General features: G+C 40.4%; 1 protein-coding gene across 5 annotated transcripts in view; it reads right to left on the reverse strand.

Annotated features, from left to right (window-relative positions):
* The window catches only part of LOC126174976 (ankyrin repeat and BTB/POZ domain-containing protein 2), a 595,788-nt gene that overhangs the window by 75,984 nt on the left and 495,077 nt on the right, over positions 1-24,727 (reverse strand). For all 5 annotated transcript variants that reach the window (XM_049921452.1, XM_049921451.1, XM_049921450.1 and 2 more), the window contains 2 exons: positions 20,793-21,007; positions 20,231-20,433 (listed from right to left, as the gene is read on the reverse strand). In XM_049921452.1, the coding sequence (XP_049777409.1) occupies positions 20,231-20,433; positions 20,793-21,007 (418 nt within the window). The remainder of the gene's footprint in view (positions 1-20,230; positions 20,434-20,792; positions 21,008-24,727) is intronic.

The raw sequence follows: 24,727 nt of genomic DNA on the forward strand, positions 1-24,727 counted from the left end.
AGAAGATGAAGTAGCGTGCGGGGTTGTCGGCCATGTAAGAGCTCAGCCCGGCTGTGGTCGCCCATGGGGGTGAAACGGTAAGACGCCAGAAACTGGAGAAGCGCATCATCAGCAGCAGAAGAAGTCAGAAGTTTCCGCATCTGAGCCTTAAATGGCGGACCAGTCGTTCAGCCACACCGTTGAATTGTGGATGGAACGGCGGGGCCATGACATGCATAACGCCGTGATGAGCACAAAAATCTGCTAATTCGGAAGAGGCAAATTGCGGACCATTATCAGTAACAAGAGTAGAGGGGAGGCCTTCCAAAGAAAAAATGTGGGTGAGAGCAGTGGTGGTTGCAGCGGTGGTAGGCGACGTGCAACGGATAATGAAAGGAAAGTTAGAGTAGGCGTCAATTATGAGGAGCCAATAAGTACCTAAAAAGAGTCCCACAAAGTCAGCATGAATGCGCTCCCAGGGCTTCTCAGGCGAAGGCCACGGTGACAAAAATGACTTCGGGGCAGCAGCCTGTGATGCACAAGGGCCGCAGGCAGCGACCATGTGTGCTATTTCAGAGTCGATGCCAGGCCAGTACACATGATAGCGCACCAGAGATTTTGTGCGAGACATACCCTAGTGCCCTTGGTGAAGGAGGCGCAAGACCGAAGCACGCAAAGACGCAGGTACCACAACATGCGGCGAAGCATTGTCAGTGGAGAGGAGGATAACACCATCCCTAGCCGTGAGGCAGTAGCGCAAAGCGTAATAGTTCCGCAACGGATCAGAAGTCTTAGCGGATGGGTGATCTGCCAACCCTTCTGAATACAGCGTAAAACCCGGGAGAGAGTAAGGTCAGAACCCGTAGCAGCCGCCAGCCTGTCCCCAGTGATCGGGAACCCGTCCACAACCCGCTGCTCAGCAACATCCAGGTGGAAACACAAAAGTTCGTCCCTATTGAATGCCTGATCAGGACCCGTGGGAAGGCGAGACAGAGCATCAGCATTAGTATGTTGAGCCGTTGGCCGGAAATGAATCTCATAATTGAAACGAGACAAGTAAAGAACCCAACGCTGGAGGCGGTGTGCAGCCTTGTCGGGAAGTGACGCTGATGGATGAAACAAGGAAACAAGTGGTTTGTGATCCGTAACAAGATGAAATTTTGAGCCATAGAGAAAAACTTCAAACTTATGAAGAGCATAAATAATGGCCAAAGCTTCTTTCTCAATTTGAGAGTACTTTAGTTAGGCATCCGTGAGCGTTTTGGAGGCATAACCAATGGGTTGTTCTGAACCGTCAGAGAAACGGTGCGCAAGGACTACACAGACCCCGTATTGAGAGGTGTCTGTGGCAAGAACAAGATGTTGGCCAAGTCGATAAGTAGCCAGGCAAGGGGCCTGTTTCAGCATAGTCTTCAATTTGTGGAAAACCGCTTTGCATGACGCGGACCAGTGAAAAGGCACGTTTTTATGCAGCAGGCGATGTAACGGCTAAGCCACTGAAGCCGCAAACGGTAAAAACTTGTGATAGTTTGCTATTTTCCCCAAGAAGGCCTGCAGTTCCTTAACAGATGTAGGGCGAGGAAGGGCATCGATCGCAGCGACAGTTTTCTTGAAGCGGACGAATACCATCCCGAGAGAGTTGAAACCCCAAGTACATGACAGATGCCTGAAAAAATTGTGATTTCTGAAGATTACACTTAAGACCGGCTGTCTGTAAGACATGAAAAAGTGTGCGGAGATTTTGAAGATGTTCTTCAGTGGTGGAGCCAGTGACAACAATGTCGTCCATGTAATTGATACACCCAGGGACAGGGAGCAATAATTGTTCCAAGAATCGCTGAAAGAGGGCAAGGGTGCTAGCAACCCCAAATGGCAAGCGTTGGTATTGATAGAGGCCGAAAGGCGTGTTAAGGACCAGAAACTGCCGGGAAGCAGCGTCAAGAGGAAGTAGATGATAATCTTCGGACAGGTCAATTTTAGAAAAATACTGGCCTCCAACAAGTTTAGTGAACAGTTCTTCAGGATGGGGCATTGGGTAAGTGTCGATGAGGCATTGAGCATTTACAGTGGCTTTGAAATCGCCACAGAGACGAATATCACCATTTGGCTTAGCAATGTCAACGACAGGAGAGGACCACTCACTGGAAGTGACAGGAAGCAAGACCCCTGAAGTAGTGACACGATCCAACTCCCATTTTACCCGAACACAAAGGGCCGCAGGAATGGGCCAAGCCCGAAAAAACTTACGCTGAGCAGTGGGTTTGAGCGTGATATGAGCTTCAAAGTGATTTGTACGGCCTAACCCAGGAGAAAAAAGGGACGAAAATGTCGTTGACAAGAAATCCAGTTGAGCATAAGGAATAGCATCTGAGACAATATTGACAGAGTCATCTATGGAGAACCCAAAAACGCAAAAGGCATCAAAACCAAAAGGATTTTCTGCATTGCTCTGGTCGACCACAAATATGGGAACAGTGCGAACGACGGATTTGTAAGATACCTCAGCACTAAACTGTCCCAAGAGATAAATCTTCTGTTTATTGTACGTCCGTAATTGCCGAGTGGCAGGGGACAGGAGTGGAGAACCCAGCTGAAGATATGTCTGAGAATTAATTATAGTGGCAGCAGAACTGGTATCCACTTGCATGCGAACATCTCGACCAAGGATTTGGACAGTGAGGAATAACTTCCCTGAAAGGGAAGAAGTGCAATTGACAGACAACACAAAATCAGAATCAGTGTCATGTTCATGAACATCATGTATGCAGTCGGATTTACAAACGGAAGACACATGACCTTTCTTTTTGCAATTATGACACACAGCTCTACATTGGGGACAATCCTCGCGTGAATGTTTCATAAAACACCGCGGACATGAAGGAAGTTGCCGGGGGTTTTGCTGCAGTTTCTTAGCGGGTTGTTTACGGCTAGGCCTAGGCTGCGCATGGGAGCGCACTGCGGCCACGTTAGCTGGCAGGGGACGTGCCGCTCGCGTCGTGAACAGCGCACAGAGGTTGTATTTCCCTGACATCACCCAACTCTTTGTCTTTAAATATGTCTGCTTGTGTCTGTATATGTGTGGATGGATATGTGTGTGTGTGCGAGTGTATACCCGTCCCTCTTTCCCCCTAAGGTAAGTCTTTCCGCTCCCGGGACTGGAATGACTCCTTACCCTCTCCCTTAAAACTCACATCCTTTCGTCTTTCCCTCTCCTTCCCTCTTTCCTGATGAGGCAACAGTTTGTTGCGAAAGCTTGAATTTTGTGTGTATGTTTGTGTTCGTTTGTGTGTCTGTCGACCTGCCAGCACTTTCATTTGGTAAGTCACATCATCTTTGTTTTTAGGTATATTTTTCCTTCGTGGAATGTTTCCTTCTATTATAACCATATCATATATATATATATATATATATATATATATATATATATATATATATATATATATATATATATATTTATTCTCTCAGATTTTTCTCAGATTTCTTGATTAAAAATACACTTTTTCCTGGGTGAAAATATGCAATACCTCAGATTTTTCTGTATTAATTGACAATATACTTACCCTCAGAGCTGTAAAATGTATCAATTGTCTGAATACTAAAGGTTTCATACACTGGCGTAGAACTTCCCGGCACTTTAAGAAACTTTAAAGTAACATGAACAATCAATTAGGAAAAGTTAATGGTTAAATTAAGATACACACAGTATAGCTACAGGACGAGCTAAGCATTCACATATAATATTGATCATCAAAAATTTGTTTGTTGTTTTTTTCTCTGAGGGTGTGGTTAGGCAGGATGCTAAAAGTACAGCTTAAATTGCAGCAGCTGAATATTTCTGACAAGCAGGATTATAAATTTCAGTGCTGCGCACTGAACATTTTGTGGCTAATCTGACTGAATACATGTTCTGTCGAGCACTTCAACTTTTCCTTAGAGAAGCTAATTATGCGTGAAATTGCTCAAGACCTCAACTCACACTTTTTTAAAAGGATAATTATCCTTTTTGTCATTCCTTGTGCAAAATTTGTTATATATGAAAGAATTAAAAGAAATATGGAAAACTAACCTTGAAGCTTGATCTCTTTTAGCAAGTGTTACTCTTTAAGATATATCAGACACAAATGTACATGTAAAATTTTAAATAATTGCATAAATGGCTGATCCTCTGGGCCCAAAGTTGCTAGTTCTGAAAGTGTTAATGTTCGAATGAGAGTCAAATGCTCTGAAATTTAAGAAATTCATCTCACATTCTCTCACATAACATAATACATCTTGCATAAAAGGAAATTTACTCTGAAAGTAATGCTTTTCAAACAGTCATTCACAATAGTTTCCAGGAACTTGCTACAAATAGAAACAGTTGTGATGTTGCGATCATCGAAAGCAGTTTGTTGTTATGAAGTACTGCATAATCTTCATCCTAAAGGCTTTAGACATGTTTTGCTGCTGGCAGACACTTGTGTGTGCACTACATTTTGTTGTTGTAAATGGTGCATTTTCTTTGCAACTTAAGATTTATTTTGGTGTTATTCTCTTGTTTGTGTTTTACTGCTGTAATATTAGTCTGCAGTAGTGCGCTAGAGTAAAATTCTCTATTGGAGTATCAGTTCTTACCAGTAAAAATTACAAAAATTTAACTGAGAATGAAAACAGTGAAAAATTTGCAGAAATCTAAAAGATACCCAGGGTTTTTCTGGATGAAAAAATTCTCTGGTTTTTCCCACATTTCCCAGTTGTTCCGGGGCATATACAACCTGTCAGTGGACAAGGAGGACTCATGTTCAATTCTATGTTAGTATCTGAACTTATTTTCTGCAGTGGGAAGAACTGTAGTGATCCACTTCAGTCTTCTGAGGTCCAATATGGAGTTTCTTAAATAAACAAACAGTAAAAGTGATACATCATCCACTGATGTGATGTTAATTTGAAAAGCTTGCACTAAGTTGGGATTTACATGACTTTTTACACAAATTTTGTGTAGCATCTCACACACATAAGCAGATATGACTCAAGTGAGATAGTTGCCAGAATACTCTTCATTTATTTATTCACTTACATGTCCCTTTTTAACCACACTCTTAATTAATATCATATAAGCAAATTACCATAAAGGATAATTGGTAGTTATTTTAGCATACAGAAGCTCCTCCGATAAAGTACTCTTGACCTGTTCCACAGCTATGAAGATTCTTCTTCACACTGATATCTCTGTAACATGATGTGTGTATGTATGTATCCATAAATGAATGAATCAATAATTTAGCACTTGTGAAATTCCTGATATGCCAATGAAGCCAATGAATATCTAATAATTCTTGTTTTAAAACTGAAAAATATGAAGCTCCAATTGTTTCAATGGAATTAATTTTGTCAGGCTAGAAACTGTCAAAAACAAATATAACTTTAAAGCAAACACAGGGTGAACTGTAAACAATTGTTACTCATTACTCAGAAAATAACAGTTCTCCTCCTATTACAATACATTCTCTTCACTCTCTTTCCCCCACCTAAATTTCTTCAGCAGTCTCCCCCTCCTCTCTTCCCATTAAGACATTAATTTTCATTCCTTATTTATTGTTGCTTTCATCTTCAACTCTAATCTCTTTTGATTATTTTTGTCATCTTACACTACTTCCTTCAGTCTTAGCTCTGATACAACATTCAATTACATCCCAGATGTGTTCAAATGGATTCAGATATGGTGGACTGGGGACCAGCTCATCAATTGGAACTCACCACTGTATTCCTTGAACCACTCCATCACATGCCTGGCCTTATGGCATGGTGCCTTATCTCATCGAAAAATACTACTACCTTCAGGAAACATGACAGTCATGAAGAGTTGTACATGGTTTGCAACCAGTGTACAATACTCCTTGGCCACCACGGTGCCTTGCACTGGTCCCATGGTTGCCCACATGAATGTTCCCCAGAGCACAACGGAGCTGCTTGTCTCGATCCCACAGTACAATTTTCAAGGAGCTGTTCCCCTGGAAGATGACATATTTGCACCTTTTCATCAGCATGATGAAGAAGGTATTGGGATTCATCAGACCATGCATCTGCTCTGCCACTACACCAATGTCCACCTCTGAAGATCACATGCCCAATCACAGTTGCCGATGTCATGGTGTTAACATTGGCACATCCATGGATTGTCAACTGTGGAGGCTCATTGTTATGAGTGTTCAGAGCACCATGTGTTCAGACACACTTGTAATGTGTGCAGCATTAAAGTTTGATGCTACTTCCACATTGTTCACCACCTGTCCTGTTTTACTAGTCTGCTCAACCTACAACATTCGACATCTGTAACGAGGGTTGGCCACCCAACCCCATGATGTCTGGGTGTGGTTTCACCACATGTTGAAGACACTCACCACAGCACTCCTCAAACACCCAACAAGTCGTGGATTTCCGAAGTACTTGTGCTCAGCCTCTGGGTCATTGCAATCTGCCCTAAGTCAAACTCAGACAGATCACGTTCCTTCCTCAGTCTACACATGGTCAGCATGCTCATGGATACTACATGCACTGTGTGTGTGTGTGTGTGTGAATAGCAGTCATTCCTTGCCACGTGACATTGCTATCACCTGGATGGGTTTATATCGATAGTAGGTCAGTGGTCATAATGTTCTGGCTGATCAATGTCCTTGTTAAGTAAAATAATAAATATCTGTACCTCAAGTTTTGAGGGGTTGGGGGAAGGTAGGCAGCAGAGACCTTTTTTTCTCCCCAGGTGTGCCAGGAGTCCTAATATGGGTCTGTTTGTATACAAAGCTGTACTATCTGCCCATGGGTTCGGTTATGTTCCGGCTGTTCATTGGTGTCACTAATAAACTTGTTTTGACATGACATTGTTTTGGTAGAGATACCAGTTACTTCAAAACATTTACATCACCATGGCTCCAATTATGCAACATAAAAATTATCACCTACATGGACACTCCTAAGATCCATATATTCAGGAGACAGATAGATCCACCGACATCAGGCATCCATCAGTGTTTTCTGCAGACCCTCGTTGGGATCTGATAAATGGCTGAAAAGTTTTGACTGAAACACCAAATACAAAGGATGGAATGACACTGATGTGCTTGGCAAATATGTACTTTTACACAATGGCACAGTCCAGCAGTGGTTCAAGAACAATGAAGAGGCATTCAAACAGCTGGGACAAATTGCACACTGAACTGAAGAAAATTTTTGGTGCCAATAAGTAACAAGTCTGATTATCGACAGGACAACTGAATAATAGGACTCAATGTCATAGGGAAACAACACAGTCACACATGCAGAACGTTTTAACACTATGCCCCTTCAAAAATCCAAATACACCAAAAACTGAGAAAATGTCAAACTTCATGAAACAAGTCATAGAAGACATGTAGCAAGCCAAGTGGGGCATGTGAATCGAGAACAGAAAAAGTATCGGATGAAAGAGGTGTAACAGACTGCCAAATGTTGTCCCTAGGGCAGTCGTGGAAGACCACCGTGAGCTCACCTCTTTCCTATGCCATTTAGTAAGGAAAGAGGTACAGTAGTGTACAGCAGCCAGAAATGCCAGACTGAGTACACAAGAGATAGCACCTGTGAATGTCGACCCCATATTGATCCTTAGCACCAATCTCCACCACTAGTCGAACATGCCCTGAGGAGTGGACTCACCCAACTCAAACTTATGCCGCAACTGTCAAACAACAGCCCAGCATTTGACCAAAGCACCTATAACTCCTCCACCAAGTACAACACCCCCACAGAAAAGCAGACATTTGGAGAATGGAGAACAAGATACTACTATGTTTCCCCTTTGGGTGCCCTGGACTTGTATGCTACTGCAGAGGGAGAAGACTGGTGTGCAATACCTATTATGTCACACAATGTAAACCGTCACAACAGTCCTACCCACGTAACTCGAACTGTACATGATTATTGGTGAGTTAGGGGACAAAGCCTATCACTGTACTATGTATGAGGTCATAGGCATTTCCTATCACTGTACAGAGATGCCAGAATAGAGGAAGAATAAGCGAGGCAACCATCTGTGGAGATGAGGCAGAATGGGTAAAAACCTTGGCTAAAGAAGACTATATTCCATGGTACAAGAGCAATTATGCTGAAAGTCGGAAGTGGAAAATAGGTGCAGCCATCAGGATTATGTACTGCAAGAATAACCATTAATGACAGAATGCAGCCTTTCAAATCTGTTGTTTTAGCAGAATATAGTTATAATGTTCTTGGTTCAGATTTTCTGCAGGCACTGCGAGCTGCCATAGACTATGGAAAGTTAGAGCTCCAGACTGACAAAGCTATTCCAAGAAGTACACATACTGAAAATTCCTCTGGGCAGTTGTCTCACACTGAAGATGTTATTATCCCCCCATTATCAATAACACAAATTCCAGCTGTCCATTGAGATTTTCAGTTAAACTGTGAGGCTTTTGTTTAATGCAAAAAGTTACTCAGGCTCAAAAGAGATCTGCATGCCAGTGGTGAACATAAGCATTGTATATGGTCAAGGAGAATTTTGGATCACTAATTGTTCAAGCAGCCACAGCCCATTCCTAAATGTATGTGTGTAGGGACAGCTGGACCAATCCAGAAAGGGTGGCTTAGTGTCATCAAAGAAGAATCCTGCACTGCTACCAAAACAGACAACATAAAGGGGTAAGCTGCTATTTAATTACCAATAAGATCTGGCCTGACCGAGGAATGTAAGTAAGTGACAACTGTTCTGCATCAATTTTTGATTGCTTTCAAATAAAGATCAGAGAAAAGATAGATGAAGCAGCCTATAGTAAAACACAATATCAGCACTGGCGATCTACACCATTCAGACAGTGCTTGTATACGGTGCCAGCAGCTGAATACTGGATAATCCAGAAGTATGGAGAAGATGCTGCATGATGATGTCACTGAATCTTCCGAGAGTCCTTGATCCTCTTCTGTGGTTCTTGTGGAGAAGAAGGATGGCACGTGGCATTTCTGCATTGACTATTGACAACTGAACAAAATCACAAAAAAAGATGTCCATCCATTGCCATGCACTGATGACTCCCTAGATTGCTTGGAAGGAGCACAGTATTTCTCAACTATGGACATGCAGACAGGCTACTTGCAAATCGAGGCCAACAATGCTGTCTGGGAACAAACTGCCTTCATAACCCCTGATGGCCTCTATGAATGTCAAGTTGTGTCATTTGGACTTTGTAACACTCCAGCCAACTTTGAATGTGTGATAGACAGCCTACTTTCCAGCTTTAAATGGGGAATGTGTCTGTGCTATCTGGATGACACTATTGTTTTTTCATTGACATTTGAAGAACGTCTAAGCTGCCTGACAACCAAGTTGAAGTACGCTCAGACAGCAAGCCTCCACATGAATCTGGTAAAAAAGAAAGCCTCTTCACTGCCCAAAAAATAAAAATCTTGGAGCATCTAGTTAATGGTAATGGAGCCTGTCCCAATCCAGAGAAAATAGCAGCAATCACAGTTTTTCCCCATTCTCAGCACATTCATAATGTGAGAAGTTTTCTTGGAATGTGCTCGTACTACCGGTGACTTCTGTATCGAGGTGTGTCTCTTGGAAGAACTACTACTGTGGGCCCCAAATTTCTCTGGAACCGGGGTGCACGAAAGAACTTCTCTTGTCCTTATAACATCTTCTACAGTCCTAGCACTGTATGATGAGAATACTGAGACACAACTTCACAACAAAGATAGTAGTTATGGGATAGGTGCAGGTCTCGTACAAATTCTTGAAGGTGCTGAAAAGGAGAATTTATGCTTCCAGAGTACTCTCCTCCAAGACCAAGATGATCTACTCTACCATCAAGAAAGAGTGCCTTCAAGTTGTCTCGGACCTCAACAAAATCTGGCCATATTTATTTGGCAACAAATTCAGCACTGTGATAGATCACCATTTTCTATGCTGGATGAATAGCTTCATTGATCTGTCGGGTTGGCTCGCGACGAGGGCACTGAGGTTTCAGGAGCACTATGTCACAACAGTATACAAAAACAGATGCAGACCTAAGGATGTTGACTGCGTTTTGAGGAATCCTCTGGCAGTACACAGCATCGTGGATGAAATCTCAGTTATTACTGCATTAAATGACATTGCTGACGAACAGATGGAAATCCAGCACTGCTGAAAATGATGGAAGCTCTGAAGACTGAGGATTGAACCAAAGGAGAATTCTGATCAATTAATGGGGAACTGTATAGAGCAACTATGACCCAATGGGGTGAAATGGTTGCTCAATATCATGTACAGCCAGCTATCTTGAAGTTTTTCCTAGATGCTTCAACATCTGGTCACCTGAAATTCATGAAGACTAGACAGAATCAGACGCAATTATGACTCATCAGGTCTCTAATTATATATTAGACAGCATGTGAGCCACGGTAAGGAATACCAATGATGAAGCAGATGCTGCAATTACACTCGGGGTATCCAGTACCAATCCTGCCTGCAGTAGTGCCTTTCCACCCGAACTAGAATCAACTTTCTGGGGAGGTTCGCAAAGCAAAGAAATGGGAATTGATAGATAATAGGCTGTACTGATGGCCTGACACACTATGCTGTGTTGATTGCCAAAGCTCCATAAATTGCAAGTTTCTTGTAGAACACATCATTTTGAAGCACAGACCACCTTGTGTGGTCATCTTTGATTGTGGAAAAATTTCCAGTTGACACTTGTATCAGACATAATTTCATGTTGCGACATCAACCTTACACTGACAACTGCCTATCATCCACAGATGAATGGCCACACAGAACGCTTTTGTAAGACAGCAAATATGCTCTCAATGTACATTGAGGTCGAACAGAGAGATTGCAGCTCAGTACTACCTGTTGTGCCAATCATATACAACGCAGCAAAGCAAGACACTACAGACTTGATACCATTCGTTCCACACCACTGTTGTGAGGGCGAAATGACAATAGATATACTGCTTCTATTTCAACTAGATGATACTCCGGATGACAATGTTAAACACCTCATCACTAGTACCAAAGAAGCAAGACAACTGGCTCATAAACAGACCCTGGATTCCCCGTAGAACTGAGTGCACTATAGAGATAAGCACTGACCAGTGACATATAGCCCTGAAGGCTTGATTTGATCTTTACATCTGGCAGAAAGTGGGACTACTGGAGACTTGGTTTGATCTTTCATCTGGCAGAAAGTGGGACTATTGGAAAAGTTACTAAAGTACTATTTCAGGCAGTATCATATCCCTCATTGCTTGTCAGACATCAATATGAAGTCAATGATTATGACCCATAATCAACATGACAAATCACAGAGATGTTGTCCATTTAATCCACATGAAGAAGCAGAGGCCCTACTACAGTCCAGAGATCTAGATCAATGCTGGGAGGTTCAAGGAAACAGAAGACCCACACAAGGACCACAATGCATCAATGGGAGGGGCTAATTTCAATGCTTATCACAGTGAAGAGGATGTAACAACACGACCAGCATGCAGGGATCTGGCAGCACCACCGTACAGATGATCATAATTTTTTATGTAATTATCTTGATCTCAAATTTTTCTGAACAGAATCACTGATTTTCGACTAAACAATAACCATCTTCAGATGCTACTATAGAAGTAAAAGTAAAAAAAATCACTATTTACTACAATAAGAGATTAAAAACGAAGGACAGAAAATATAATATGAAATACCTCTCATTCTGCTGCACTGCAACAAGTTGTAACCATGTAAAATAATATGTGTCAAAACTGCCATACATGCTCCAGCCAGATATATATAGGCTGCAAAGCTATTCTAGAGGTTGTTGAGCATCCATGCATGCATGCATGTATATGTGACATTTTGACCAAAGCCTTCTTTGGAAAGGAAAACACACACACATTCACACAAGCACACATAACCACTATTTCTGGCCGTAATTTTGCAACTACTGTTAATATTCCGACCTGGACTTTCTGTTGTTCAGTTTTTTAAATATTTGAAATGCATCTAACTGTCTGCAAAATCTGTTTGTCTTCTGCCAGTTAAAAGGTAGTCAGAATTTAACAAAATGTTTAAAAATAAAGAAGGGACTACATATGTCATTCTAAAACTGAACACATTGTGATGGTACTAAAATTAGTATTATAAAGGAAGAAGATATAATAAATTTCAAGAACATGGATATCAGTCTGTCTCTCATATTCCAATATACATACACTGTAAATATAACAATGTATTTGGAAAATTGGTTTTTCTTTGAATTCTCTATTTTTAAACAAAACACTGTCTATTTTAAAAGATATGTGGATGATATAATTTTCCCTTAGAAACGACAAAAAAATGACATTAATAATTTTTGGCCCAACGATAAGTTCAGTGCACTCAAAGATTAATTTCACAGTAGCAACAGAAAAAGAGAACAGTATAAATTTCCTAGACCCACAAATAACAAAAAAAGCAATAAGCACTCATTTGGCATTTATAGAAAACCCATCACTACAGACAGCATAATCCCTGCCAAATCATGCTATCCTCAATGATACAAAAAAGTCTTCTTTAGTTCAATGAACCATCACACAATATGACATGGCTTCCTTTGTCACAAGAAGAAATATATAAGAAACTCAACATCCTTAAACAAATCGCATATGTTAAGGAGTATAAAGGTAAAGATGTAATTTACATGTATTACAGGACTATAAACCAACTGCAAGCAAATGGAAACAAATATCTGAACAATGACAGCAAGAAAACAAAATATGATGTGATGGAGCATCAATGCAAATGTTCCATAAAATGGAAAATTATTTCTGCAAATCCAGAGCAATAAAATTACATCCCCAAACTCACAATGACCAGAAAAACAGTAAATTTTCAAATTCACGCATTTATAAAATTTCATGTGATGACTGCAATTGCTTTTACACTGGGCAGATTCAATGTACTTTTCAAACAGGATTTACAGAACACAGATATACTTGCAATAAAACAGCTTTTGGTGATCACTCAAAAAATCAGAAATACAAATAATGGACACAGTATATAATTTGAAAATTTTACATGCCTCAGCATTTTGGTGGAGCTCAAAACTTTTGACAGTAAGAGACAGCATCCCGATTGTCTTCTTAACAACCAAAGTGATTTCAACCAAAGCTTTTACTTCAAAATCTCTGACTAGTGAATTCCTAGTGTGAAGTGCTCCTGTGCACCATCACAGGCTTGAAGAGTTCAACAGTGCCACTGTCATCTACAGATCCTTGTGGACACACAGCACAAGCAGCAGCATGCTTCTCCTTGCAGGAACATCTGTTACCTCGAATAACAGAACAAGGGCTGTAGCCAAAATAAGCACATGACACTACGAATAGCTTGCACCATTTAGCAACAACTGATGCACTTCACTACTTTCCCGCTGCAAAATTATGCTATGTCTCATTTATTTTATGGAAATGTTGTTGCAATTTGTTTATTTTGTATTACTTCACACTTTTTTGTTTTATTTTTGTTTTTACTACTTATTATAATCACAATATATACTGGAATATGAGAAACAGGTCAATATACAGGGTGATTATAACTAAATTTAAACTTTAGAAACTGTAGAAAGAACACCACTGATCAGAACGACGTCAAATTGCAACAGAATATTATTGGAGAAGGGGGAAAACGTATGGCAGAAGAAAAAAAAAGTGTATAAATTGATCAATAGATGGCACTGTATGTGTCAGAATATGTAAATGAGAACACCTATGATGCATACGACCCACTGAAGTTGGTATAAACACGCCGGGTACACGGCTTTTCCTCCTTTCACGTCTATGATGTTCGCCATGACTTTCTCAATGCAGGATCATGCTCTGCTTGTAAAGCTGTATTACAAGAATTAGGACTGTTCACAAGTTGCTCTGCAAAAGTTCCGGACATTGAAGGGTTTGAAAAAAGGTGTTGGTCCAATGACTGCCATGGGTCTGGAGAACATGATTTGGAAATTCGAAAAGACGGGTTCTTTTAGCGTGCAACCTGGAAGAGGGAGGAAATGAATTGATTCAACATCAATGGAAGCAGTGACCATGTAGTAGGGGATGAGTGCTGGTGTGCGAACATGTAGTGCACAGAGAATTGCCCAAATGTTGGACATACCCAGGAGCACGGTGCATAAAATAGTACGAAACTTCCTTCTTTGTTATCCTTCCAAAATTACCCATGTGCATGAGTTGCTTCCTGTTGACCTGCCACCAAGAGAGACCTTTGCTTTAGAATTTCTTGCCTGTATGGAAGTGGACAATGATTGGCCATGGAAGATTTTGTCAACAGATGAAGCCTACTTCCATCTGACAGGATATGTCAGTACACAGAACTGTCAAATACAGGCAATGGATAATCCACACGCAAATCAACCAGCAACACTTCAACCTGAAAAGGTAACTGTGAACTGTGGTGTGGTGTGGGTTTATGACATCATTTATCATAGGGCCACATTTTTTTCAAAGAGACAGGTGCTTCTGGTCCTGTTACCTGTACCATCGCTCGCAAGTGCTATGAGTATCTCTTGTGCAACCACATCATTCCAGCTCTCCAACAGCATGGATGTGTGGATGGGATAATTTTTATGCAAGATGGTTCACCTCTGCACATTGCAAATCCAGTTAAGCAGTTGGGGGCAGTGCCATTTTGGAAATGCTAGAATTATCAGCCGCCATTTCCCTTCAGCCTGGCCATCCTGATCACCTGATCTTAATCTGTGTGACTTCTGGCTGTGGGGCTATCTGAAGCATGTTGTGTTCAGTGTTCCGACTGCAAACTTAGCTAGATTGAAGGCACACACTGCAGTACACATTCTGAATGTGATCCTGGAAACACTTCGATCAGTTGTAGAACATGCTGTTTCTCAATTTCAACTTGCTGCAGAAAATGGTGGACAGCATATTGAACAGTCACACGGAAATCAATAATCCAATTTGATTTTGATTGATGCTTTTTATGCGGTTTTTGGCCTCAGGACAGTTAAAAACTTTTGTGAGTGATGCTTTTTATGCAGTTTTTGGCTACAGGACAGTTAAAAACCAATTTTTCCCATCCACCCCCATGCACACTGAGTACAGTTTGTTTAATGTCAAACATACACCTTAGGCATTATTGTATGATTCATTTGTCATCTGTAGTCGACCACTATTAAATTATGATGCTTACAGTGCCATCTATAGCTGAATTTTGTAACTATTTATTTTTCTTCTGCCATACATTTTCCCCCTTCTTCAATAATATTCCACCGCAAGTTGACATTGTTCTGACCAGTGGTGTTATTTCTACAGCAGTTTGAAAGTTTAACTCTAATTATAATCGCTCTGTACATAAATAAAATCTACTCAGTTACCAAGCTGTGTCAATGCAAACAAATGTCTCGAGCCTTTGATGGCTGTCTCCACCTTTTTCATCAAGAATAAAAACTATTGACTGCCAGGGCTGGTTTGCATTGGCACCAGTCAGAGAGGACTGAAAAGACAGAAGCATGGAAGGTGAGTTGGGCAGCTCATAGCAACTCCGGGCCATCGGGGGGACCGAGTGATGCCAGGTGGAATGAGGGGCCAGTGCCACATGTGAAATTGCCATTTCTGCCTCCCTATAAGTGTTAAGCACCCAATGTTGCTTCCTTGCGCCATCCAAAGCCCGCCCCCATGACCTATTCAGTGTGCACCACTGCTCTCTGTTAAAGTTGTTGTTGTTCATTCAAACCTCTTTTATAATGGAATCCCAGTGTGTTGACGCATGAATCAAGACTCTAGTGTTATAAAACCATAATTTGTGTCCATTTTCCAGGCAATGACCAGTTATGGCTGACTTGTCGAGCTCCCTTTGTTTAATATGTCTCTTGGGCTCAGAATAATGCTCTGCATCTGTGCAAATTGTCTGACCACACTCACAAGGGACACCATACACATTGGGCACACAAAGAGCTATGTAATCATTAACAAGGTGCAACATATCTCGTATCTTGGGGGTGAGCCAAAACACTGGTTTCAATCCACGTCTTTGCAGTACATATCCTAATTGGCCGCTCATTGCCCTAAAACATGGCAGGACAGCCACCAGTTAGCTTCTTCCACTGATTCACAAGGTGTCCTTCTTCCAAGCCAACTGAAAGCATTTGCACTGTTCCTCTTGCTAAAATCATTCTCTCTGAACATGTGTCCCAAATGCTACGATTCAGACTGTAGATAGTCATCATCAGAAATAACTTTTTCTTTGTGTATTAATGTGTTCAGGACCCCTTTCTTGTGTACAAGGTGGTGAAAACTATCAGAGTGCCAGTACAAGACATGCCGGATCTTTTGGACCAACTATTCCCACACTGAATTGTAAAATTGTTTTGTTGTGTTCTACAGAAAACATACATCTTGTATTGTGATGGATGATATGAAATGAAGGATGGTACTGTGATGGGCTCACCACTGTCTCCTGCAATCATGAATTTCTTCATGGAGCACTGTGAGGAGAAAGGGTCTGAACTCTGTGGTGTTGCATCTGTCTTGCTTCCTAAGGTACATCAATGACACCTTCCTTGTACGGCCTCAAAGTGAAAATACACTGCAACAGTTCACCAATAACATGAATGGTGTCCATCCCAACATTAAATCTACCACCAGGATGGAGAATGATGGGAAGTTACTGTTACTGGATGTTTTAATTGAGCAAATGGCAGGAGGCCAGCTTAGGCAATCAGTGTATAGAAAACTGATGCAGATTGATCGATATTTAAATGACAATAATTTTCAGCACCCTGTACACAAGAAAGCGGTCCTCAATATGTTAATACACAGAGCAAAAGTTAGTTTTGGTGATGACTACCTAACTGAATTGTAGCACCTGAAACATAGGTTCAGAAAGAATGGTTGTACCACAAGAGACATAGCAAATGCTTTTGGGTGTCACCAAAGAAGGATGTCATGTGAAATGGCAGAAGAATTACAGCCAGCAGCTTTTCTGCCATACTGTGGGGCAATGAGCAGCAAGTTAGGATGTCTACTGCAGAGACATGGATTGAGACCAGTGTTTTGGCCCACCCCAAGGTACGAGATATGCTGCGCCCTGTCAAAGATCACATAGCTCTTCATGTGCCTGGTGTGTAAAGTGTCCCTTGTGAGTGTAGCAGCATCTATATAGGCCAGACAATTTGCACAGTTGCAGAAAATTGTACCGAGCACAAGAGACATATTAAACAAAGGGAGCTCGACAAGTCAGCCATAGTTCATCACTGCTGGAAAATGGACACAAAATACAGTTTGAGAACACGAGTTTTGGCTCATCCGTCAACATACTGGGATTCCATTATAAAAGAGGCAGCTGGGATTAGAATGAACAGCAGCAATTTTAACAGAAACCAGGAGAAAACACTGAGTAGGGCATGGGGGCAGGCTTTGGGCGTCGAAAGGAAGCAATGATGGATGCTTAATGCTGTAGGAAGGCCAGTTTCAAATGCAGCGCTGGTCCCTTGTGCCATCTGATGTCATTTGGTTCTGCAGCAGGCCAGAGCTACTGTGAGCTGCCCAACTCACCCTCCCATGCATGTGTTGTTTCCACCCTCTCTAATTGGTGCCAGTAGCTGTAATTGTGGCTATATAAGTAGAAAATTGTACCAGCCCTGGCAATCAGTAGTTCTATTCACAATGACAATGATGGAGATAGCCATTGAAAGCTCAAAAATTTTATTCAAATTGACGTGGCTTGAAAACCAAGAAGATTTTATTCAGACACACCACCATGAAAGACTCTGAGGACTGACTAATATACATATCCTCAAAGTTTATTCCATCTTCCTTTATAATACTAATTCTACAGCCATCACACTATTTTTCAATTCTAGAATGATTCCCATAATCAGTTTTTATTTTTAAGCATTTTGTTAAATTCTGGCAAGCCTGAAAAGACAATTTTTCAGATTGTTGAATATAAAAATATTTTGCTTACTCAGTACAACTGAGAATACTTTAGGGAATTGTGCTTTTAAATGAATCTTCTTTTAATTACTTTGGACAGTAATCTGAATGCACCATTGACCTAACTAGGATAGCTATGCATCCTCTGCACATCCAGCTGAAGTGTGCATGGCACTTTTGACTCATTATTTTACACGGTTATAGCTTATTGCAGTGCAGCAGAATGAAAGATAATAGTGTATATATAATATTTTGTGTCCTTTGTTTTTATTTCTTGTGTTGTTGTTGTGGTATTTGGTCCAAAGACTGGTTTGGTGCAGCTCTCCATGCTAATCTAACCCGTGTAAGCCTCTTTACCTCTGAGTAACTACCGCAACCTACATCCTTCTGAATCTGTTCAATGTATTCATCTCTTTGTTTCCTCTCTATGATTTTTGCCCACTAAACTGGTGATCCTTTGATGTCTCAGGAAGTGTCCTACCAACCAGTCCCTTCTTCTAACCAGGTTGTACCACAAATTTCTCTTCTCCCTATTTCTGTTTAGTATCTCCTCATTAGTTACATGATCTACTCACCTAATCTTCAGCATTCTCCTGTAACAGCGCATTTCAAAATCTTCTATTCTCTCCTTGTCTAAACTGTTCATCACTCATGTTTCACTTCGATACATGGCTATACTCCTTTCAGAAAGGACTTCCTGATACTTAAATCTATATTCTATGTTAATAAATTTCTCTTCTTCAGAAACACTTTTCTTGCCACTGTCAGTCTACATTTTATAGCCTTCCTACTCTGACCATCATCTGTTATTTTGCTCCCCAAATAGCATAACTCATCTACTACTTTAAGTGTCCCATTTTCTAATCTAATTCCCTCTGCATCGCCTGATTTAATTTGACCACATTACATTATCCTCGTTTTGCTTTTGTTGATGCTCATCTTACATCCTCCATTCAAGACAGTGTCCATTCTGTTCAACTGCTCTTCCAAGTCCTTTGCTGTCTCTGACAGAATTATAGTGTCATCAGCAAACCTCAGAATTTTTATTTCTCCTCCCTGGACTTTAATTCCTACTCCAAAATTTTCTTTTGTTTTCTTTAATGCTTGCTCAACATACAGATTGAATAACATCAGGGATAGACTACAACCCTGTCTCATTCCCTTCTCAATCACTACTTCCCTTTCACACCCCTTCCTCTTATAACTGCCATCTGGTTTCTGTACAAATTGTAAATAGTGTTTCGCTCCCTGTATTTTACTCCTGCCACCTTTAGAATTTGAAAGAGAGTATTCCAGTCAACATTGTCAAAAGCTTTCTCTATGTCTATACATGCTACAAAGGTAGGTTTGCCTTTCCTTAGCCTATCTTCTATGAGAAGTTGTAGGGTCAGTATTTCATTGCATGTTCCTACATTTCTCTAGAATCCAAACTGATCTTCCCTGAGATCGGCCTCTATCAGGTTTCCATTCTTCTGTAAGGATTGTGTGTTAGTATTTTGCAACCGTGACTTTTTAAACAGATAGTTCGGTAATTTTCCCACCAGTCAGCACCTGCTTTCTTTGGAATTGGTATTATTATATTCTTCTGGAAGTATGAGGGTATTTCACCTGTCTCATACATCTTGCTCATCAGATGGAAAAGTTCTGTCATGGCTGTCTCTCCCAAGGCTGTCAGTAGCTTATTGTAGTAGATTTCTTTTACTTCTACTTTAGATTCTGAATACATCTATTGTATAGTCAAAACCAGTAATTCTGTTCAAGATCTTTGTGATCAAGACAGTTAAATAAGAAACTATGCAATCACATGATCACTCTCCAAATTGACATTTATGCAATACATAGGATGGTGTAGTTGGCTCCAATGAGATCATAACTGATGGTTTTCCTGTCATTATCCAGCTGCTGTCACCCATCCGTCAATGATTCCATGTTTTTTGGATACGACACTAATGGCAGTAATCTTTTATTTTCTATATCATGACCTTCCCATGTTCACCACCATGCAAACACATTTCTTTCTGCCGTGTGTGTGTGTGTGTGTGTGTGTGTGTGTGTGTGTGTGTGTGTGTGTGTGTGTGTGTGCCAAGCTTGGATAAAATTACTACAGGCATTTCAGTTCTATGATCAAACACACACACACACACACACACACACACACACACACACACGAAATTGCTTCTCCACTTGACAGTGTCACTTCTGATTTTTCACCATTAATGCTGCTCCTGAATAATAATACTATTAGTAGTAGCAGCAATAATAATAATAACAATAAGAATAATAAAATGAAATATCAAAATAATAATACCACAAAGTCCTAAAGACTTACCCAATTTGTCGTACAGGGCAGTCTACCCCAGGCAGCAAAAGCCGAGCAGCCTGAAATACATCATCGTGATCCACATGAAGAGCATGACGATGATCAGCATGAGCAGATGCCACTCGCAGCCACTCAACCAAAGGTGGTAGCACAACATATGCTCGCTCATAAACAAGCTCCTGGATTGGGGCTGAGTATTCAGCATGTTCCAGCTACCGCAACAACATGTTTCAAACAACATATCAGACATATGAAATTTCTGTCGTGCTATACATAAGAAGCTGGTGAATGGATTCCTTATGGAGTACAAAATAACTTCACATTTTTAAATAACAACTTATTTGTCTTATCCCATGGGACTAGCATGAGTTTATAGAGTAAGAAGTATAATTATTCATGCAGTCTGTCATTTTTGTTTTCCAAATGAAACTTTCCATCCTATATGGAATTATAGTTTAAACAGCACAATTACAGGCACATGCATAAATATTGCTAGTCTTAAAGTGATCAGAAATAATGAAATGGCTAATTTCACGAAGTGAAATGCATTTGATATTCCAACAGAACACACCTGGGAGCACCTCATGAAGTAGAAAAGAGCTTGTATAGCAGCAGGTGTCCAAGTGAGTGGTCGACTGCCAGCAGTGCGTGCCAACAGCTCCGTCAACTCCTGTGCTGATCCAACACATGTGGTCAGCAGTGACTGTTCCACAGACTTACCACTCACCTGAGTGGCATCTGACCCCACACTAGACACACTTGGCCAGCGTGGCATTGCAAGAGCACCTACAGAAACACATTTTTTAGTAAGGCAATGTAATAGATCTTTTACATTCAGAGTTAATAAAGTTGATGATGCTAGGAGCAATACTAAAACATATTGTTGTCATGCTCTTCAGTCCAAAGACTGGTACAATGCAGTTCTCTATACCAGTCAATTCTCTGCAAGCTTCTCAATCTCTGCAATCCACATCCATCTCAACACGCCTACTGTATTCAGTTCATTGTCTCCCTCAACAATACTACCCTCCCCCCCCCCCAAAAAAAAAATCCTTCCCTTACCAAATTGCAAACTGAAATTCCCTCCCAATGTGTCCTATCAACCAATCCTTTCTTTTAGTCCATAATTTTCTTTTTCTTTAATTCAATTCAGTACCTCCTCATTTGTTATTTGATCCATCTAATTTTCAGTATTTTTCTATAGCACCACATTTCAAAAGCTTATATTCTCTGCTTGTTTGAATTGCTTATCAACCATGTTTTTCTCTGGTATAAGTCTGTGCTCCACACAAATACATTAAGAAAAGATTTCCTAATACTTATAAAAAACAAAGATGCTGTAACTTACCAAATGAGAGAGCGCTGGTAGGTTGATAGACACAATAAAAAACACACAAACACACATGCAAATTTCAAGCTTTCGCAACCCAAGGTTGTTTCATCAGGAAAGAGGGAAGGAGAGGGAAAGATGAAAGGATGTGGGTTCTAAGGGAGAGGGTAAGGAGTCATTCCAATCCTGAGAGCAGTTTAAGTTAGACATTGGAGGAATTCTAACTACAGTTTCAAATGACAAGTTAAAGCCCATTTACTGCAACCCCTACACTGCCTGAGAGAAAGCACCAGGACAATTCGACACAGACACACCAAACCCCTCCCCATTCCACATCCTACTCCAAGCACACCACAATCACCATCAAGCAACAATGCCAGTGATGCCTAAATGGACAAAACCAAGCGCACTATTTCATGGCCGGGGTACCACATGAGATTCAATTGACAATATCATTAACACTGGGGAGAATGCTGTAAGTGCACATAGTGAAAATTATTGTGATAATCCATGCTATTCTGTGTTAGTGTGACCACTATTGTTGTTTATTCTTTGTTTTTTCTTGGCTGCTACATGAACCGGAATAAGAATAAGAATCTTTATTAGCCATTCAGTATTTTCTTATACAATGGGCTTCGTCAATAAGTTCAATTACAGTATAAAGATGGTTATATTCTCATAACAATGTATATATAAATCATATGAATGTTAGTGCAGTACAATAGCTCACATTTGGAATTTTATATATTGTTAATTTTACAATAAAAAAGAAAACATTATACAGATTTATATTAAGCAGGGAATATTCATGTTGATGAGATAAGACTCACTCACATTTTTCTGTATGCTATGTTTGTTAAATGTTGGAAATAAATATCTTGTTACAAGACCCAACAAACTGTTAGCTTAGCCACTTGTAAGCCTGTCCAGTTATCACATAATCTGTATCTGCCAAGGTTGAGTTTGGATCCTTGATTAGTATGCTTGTGTCATCAGAGAACATCACAGTTTTTGAACCATCTTCATTTACGTAGGTAAAGAACAAGAATGGGCAAATATCAGTATCTGTGGCACCCCAAAAGTTACGTTTCCTATTCTGAGAATTTGATGGTGCTACACTCAGCTTAGTTTCTGTGACAGATTTCCTTATATGCAGATCCTCTGTAGCTGGAATGTTTTCAGCACTTGACATTTATTTGAAGTGCCAGGCTCCTTTCAAAGATATATATATTTTTCTCAACTGTGCAGTCTTCTTTGCCAGCTGATTGCTCAACATTTTACAACATTTAAGAGGATGTTCAAATTCTCTCTTCATTATTGTGCTCCTTATTTCTTGAGAATCATGTTCCTCAAAAATTGTCAGGGCAGCATCTATCATTCTGAAGGACTTGGCCATTTTCCTTGTTGTCAGCTTTCTAATAGGCTGAACTTACTTGACTTCCGTTTCTTCTTTATTACTATTCTTGCTGAAAAGTATCAAATATTAGTTGCTCAAACTCTTGGAATGAGAGTTTAGAAGGGCACACACATCCTCTTCATAAGCATCAGTGAATCCAATCTGCTGTGCCATGTCTGCAATTTCTCTCATCGCAGCAGTGATCAGTTCATCTTCTAGCATTGGCACAACATTGGGGCACATTTTCCTCCATGTACCATTCATACATTGTGTGATGTCAGTTCTAGAGATGGGTAGTTTGTGAACGAACGGGTGCAAAGGAATGGTTCACCAAGATGAACGATAGGACTGAGGAACAAATTCCAAGGAACGATCGGTTCATAGTTCACTTCGGTCGCAGCGGTCTACTTATGGTTCCCAGGAACGAGGAACGATCGGTTCATAGTTCACTTTGGTCGCAGTGGTCTACTTATAGTTCCTGGGAATGAGGAACGATCAGTTCATAGTTCACTAGTTCACTTTGGTCGCGGCGGTCACTTCGGCAGTTCTCGTTCCAGCCTCGGTTGCATGCTTGTCTGTCTCGGTCACCCTCGGCCGCACTCGTCATTCTTTGCATGACTACCTGTCTCAGTTCCACTGACGACTGCTCCTAGTTAGTTCAGTATCCAGTTGTTCGTTTCGTTCACTGTGCTCGCCCATTTTACGTGTTCCAAACTGTTTTTGCACTTGGTTCTGGTTATTCCGCGTCCACGACCGGTAATCAAAAAGTATTTTATAGTTATTTAAATTACATAAAAATTATGTTATATCTAATAGGTACGTCTTTTCAGGTAACAAAAGGGCATATCAGCTCACTTCATTATATCGATGAACAGCAGAAGACATACTTATAACAAGGCAAGTTTTTTTTGTTATTCATATATTTTTTGGTTTGATCGACTTGATTTAGCAACTAACTTTCAATAATTTGCTTAATTTTTAGTGTAAGAAAATTCATATAAAACGATTTTCGTGTATCTTTCATATACAAAACATTACATTTAGGAAGTCTCTAATTATTTTTAAGTTTGGTTGTTTCCAATTTGCATTACCTGCTAGTTTGGTTTTTTTATTTTATTTTTTTAAAGTGGGTTGTGGGTCATTTTGGCTCAGTAGGAAAAAGCGGTGCCTCTCCATTTGAAAAGACATAGATTGCCATAAAATCGTATTTACTTATTATCTCAAAAACATTTGTTCAGAAGGAGCTTTCAAACCAAAAACTGTATTACTGCGAACTTAATTATTATTATTATTGCTGCATTAACTTTAATAATGCAACATAAAAACCTAATTTTTACTACGCGTGTGACGCAAGTATGATGAGAAAACCACATTTTATTTTATGCTTCCATAAAGTCTACTTTGCCTACGAACTCAGAGACAATGTGAAGTATATATAGAGTGTAAACGATTATTGTTTACAACATAGCATAGCTATGTAGTGGAAGTCGAAACGAAGAATTTTATACAAGAGACTTGTGGTCTATTAAGTTGGGAAACAGCCACCAACAGGTTTACAAGACTACATGAGCTATTGCCCATGCGCGTCGAGTGAGATTTTCATGTTCTCTTCTCCAGCTCTCTACACATCGTCATCGATTGTTTCACAATTGTTGCTTGCATTAGCTTATTATTTCTTCACTGCCTAATTATTACGTGTTTGTCTGTTTGTTGTGTCTGCTCGTAATGGGCAACACATCGTCCGTAATTGGCGAGCAGTTTGTACTCGGGGCCGGTTTTC

The sequence above is a fragment of the Schistocerca cancellata genome, chromosome 3, assembly GCF_023864275.1.
Source record: "Schistocerca cancellata isolate TAMUIC-IGC-003103 chromosome 3, iqSchCanc2.1, whole genome shotgun sequence".
Lineage (NCBI taxonomy): Eukaryota > Metazoa > Arthropoda > Insecta > Orthoptera > Acrididae > Schistocerca > Schistocerca cancellata.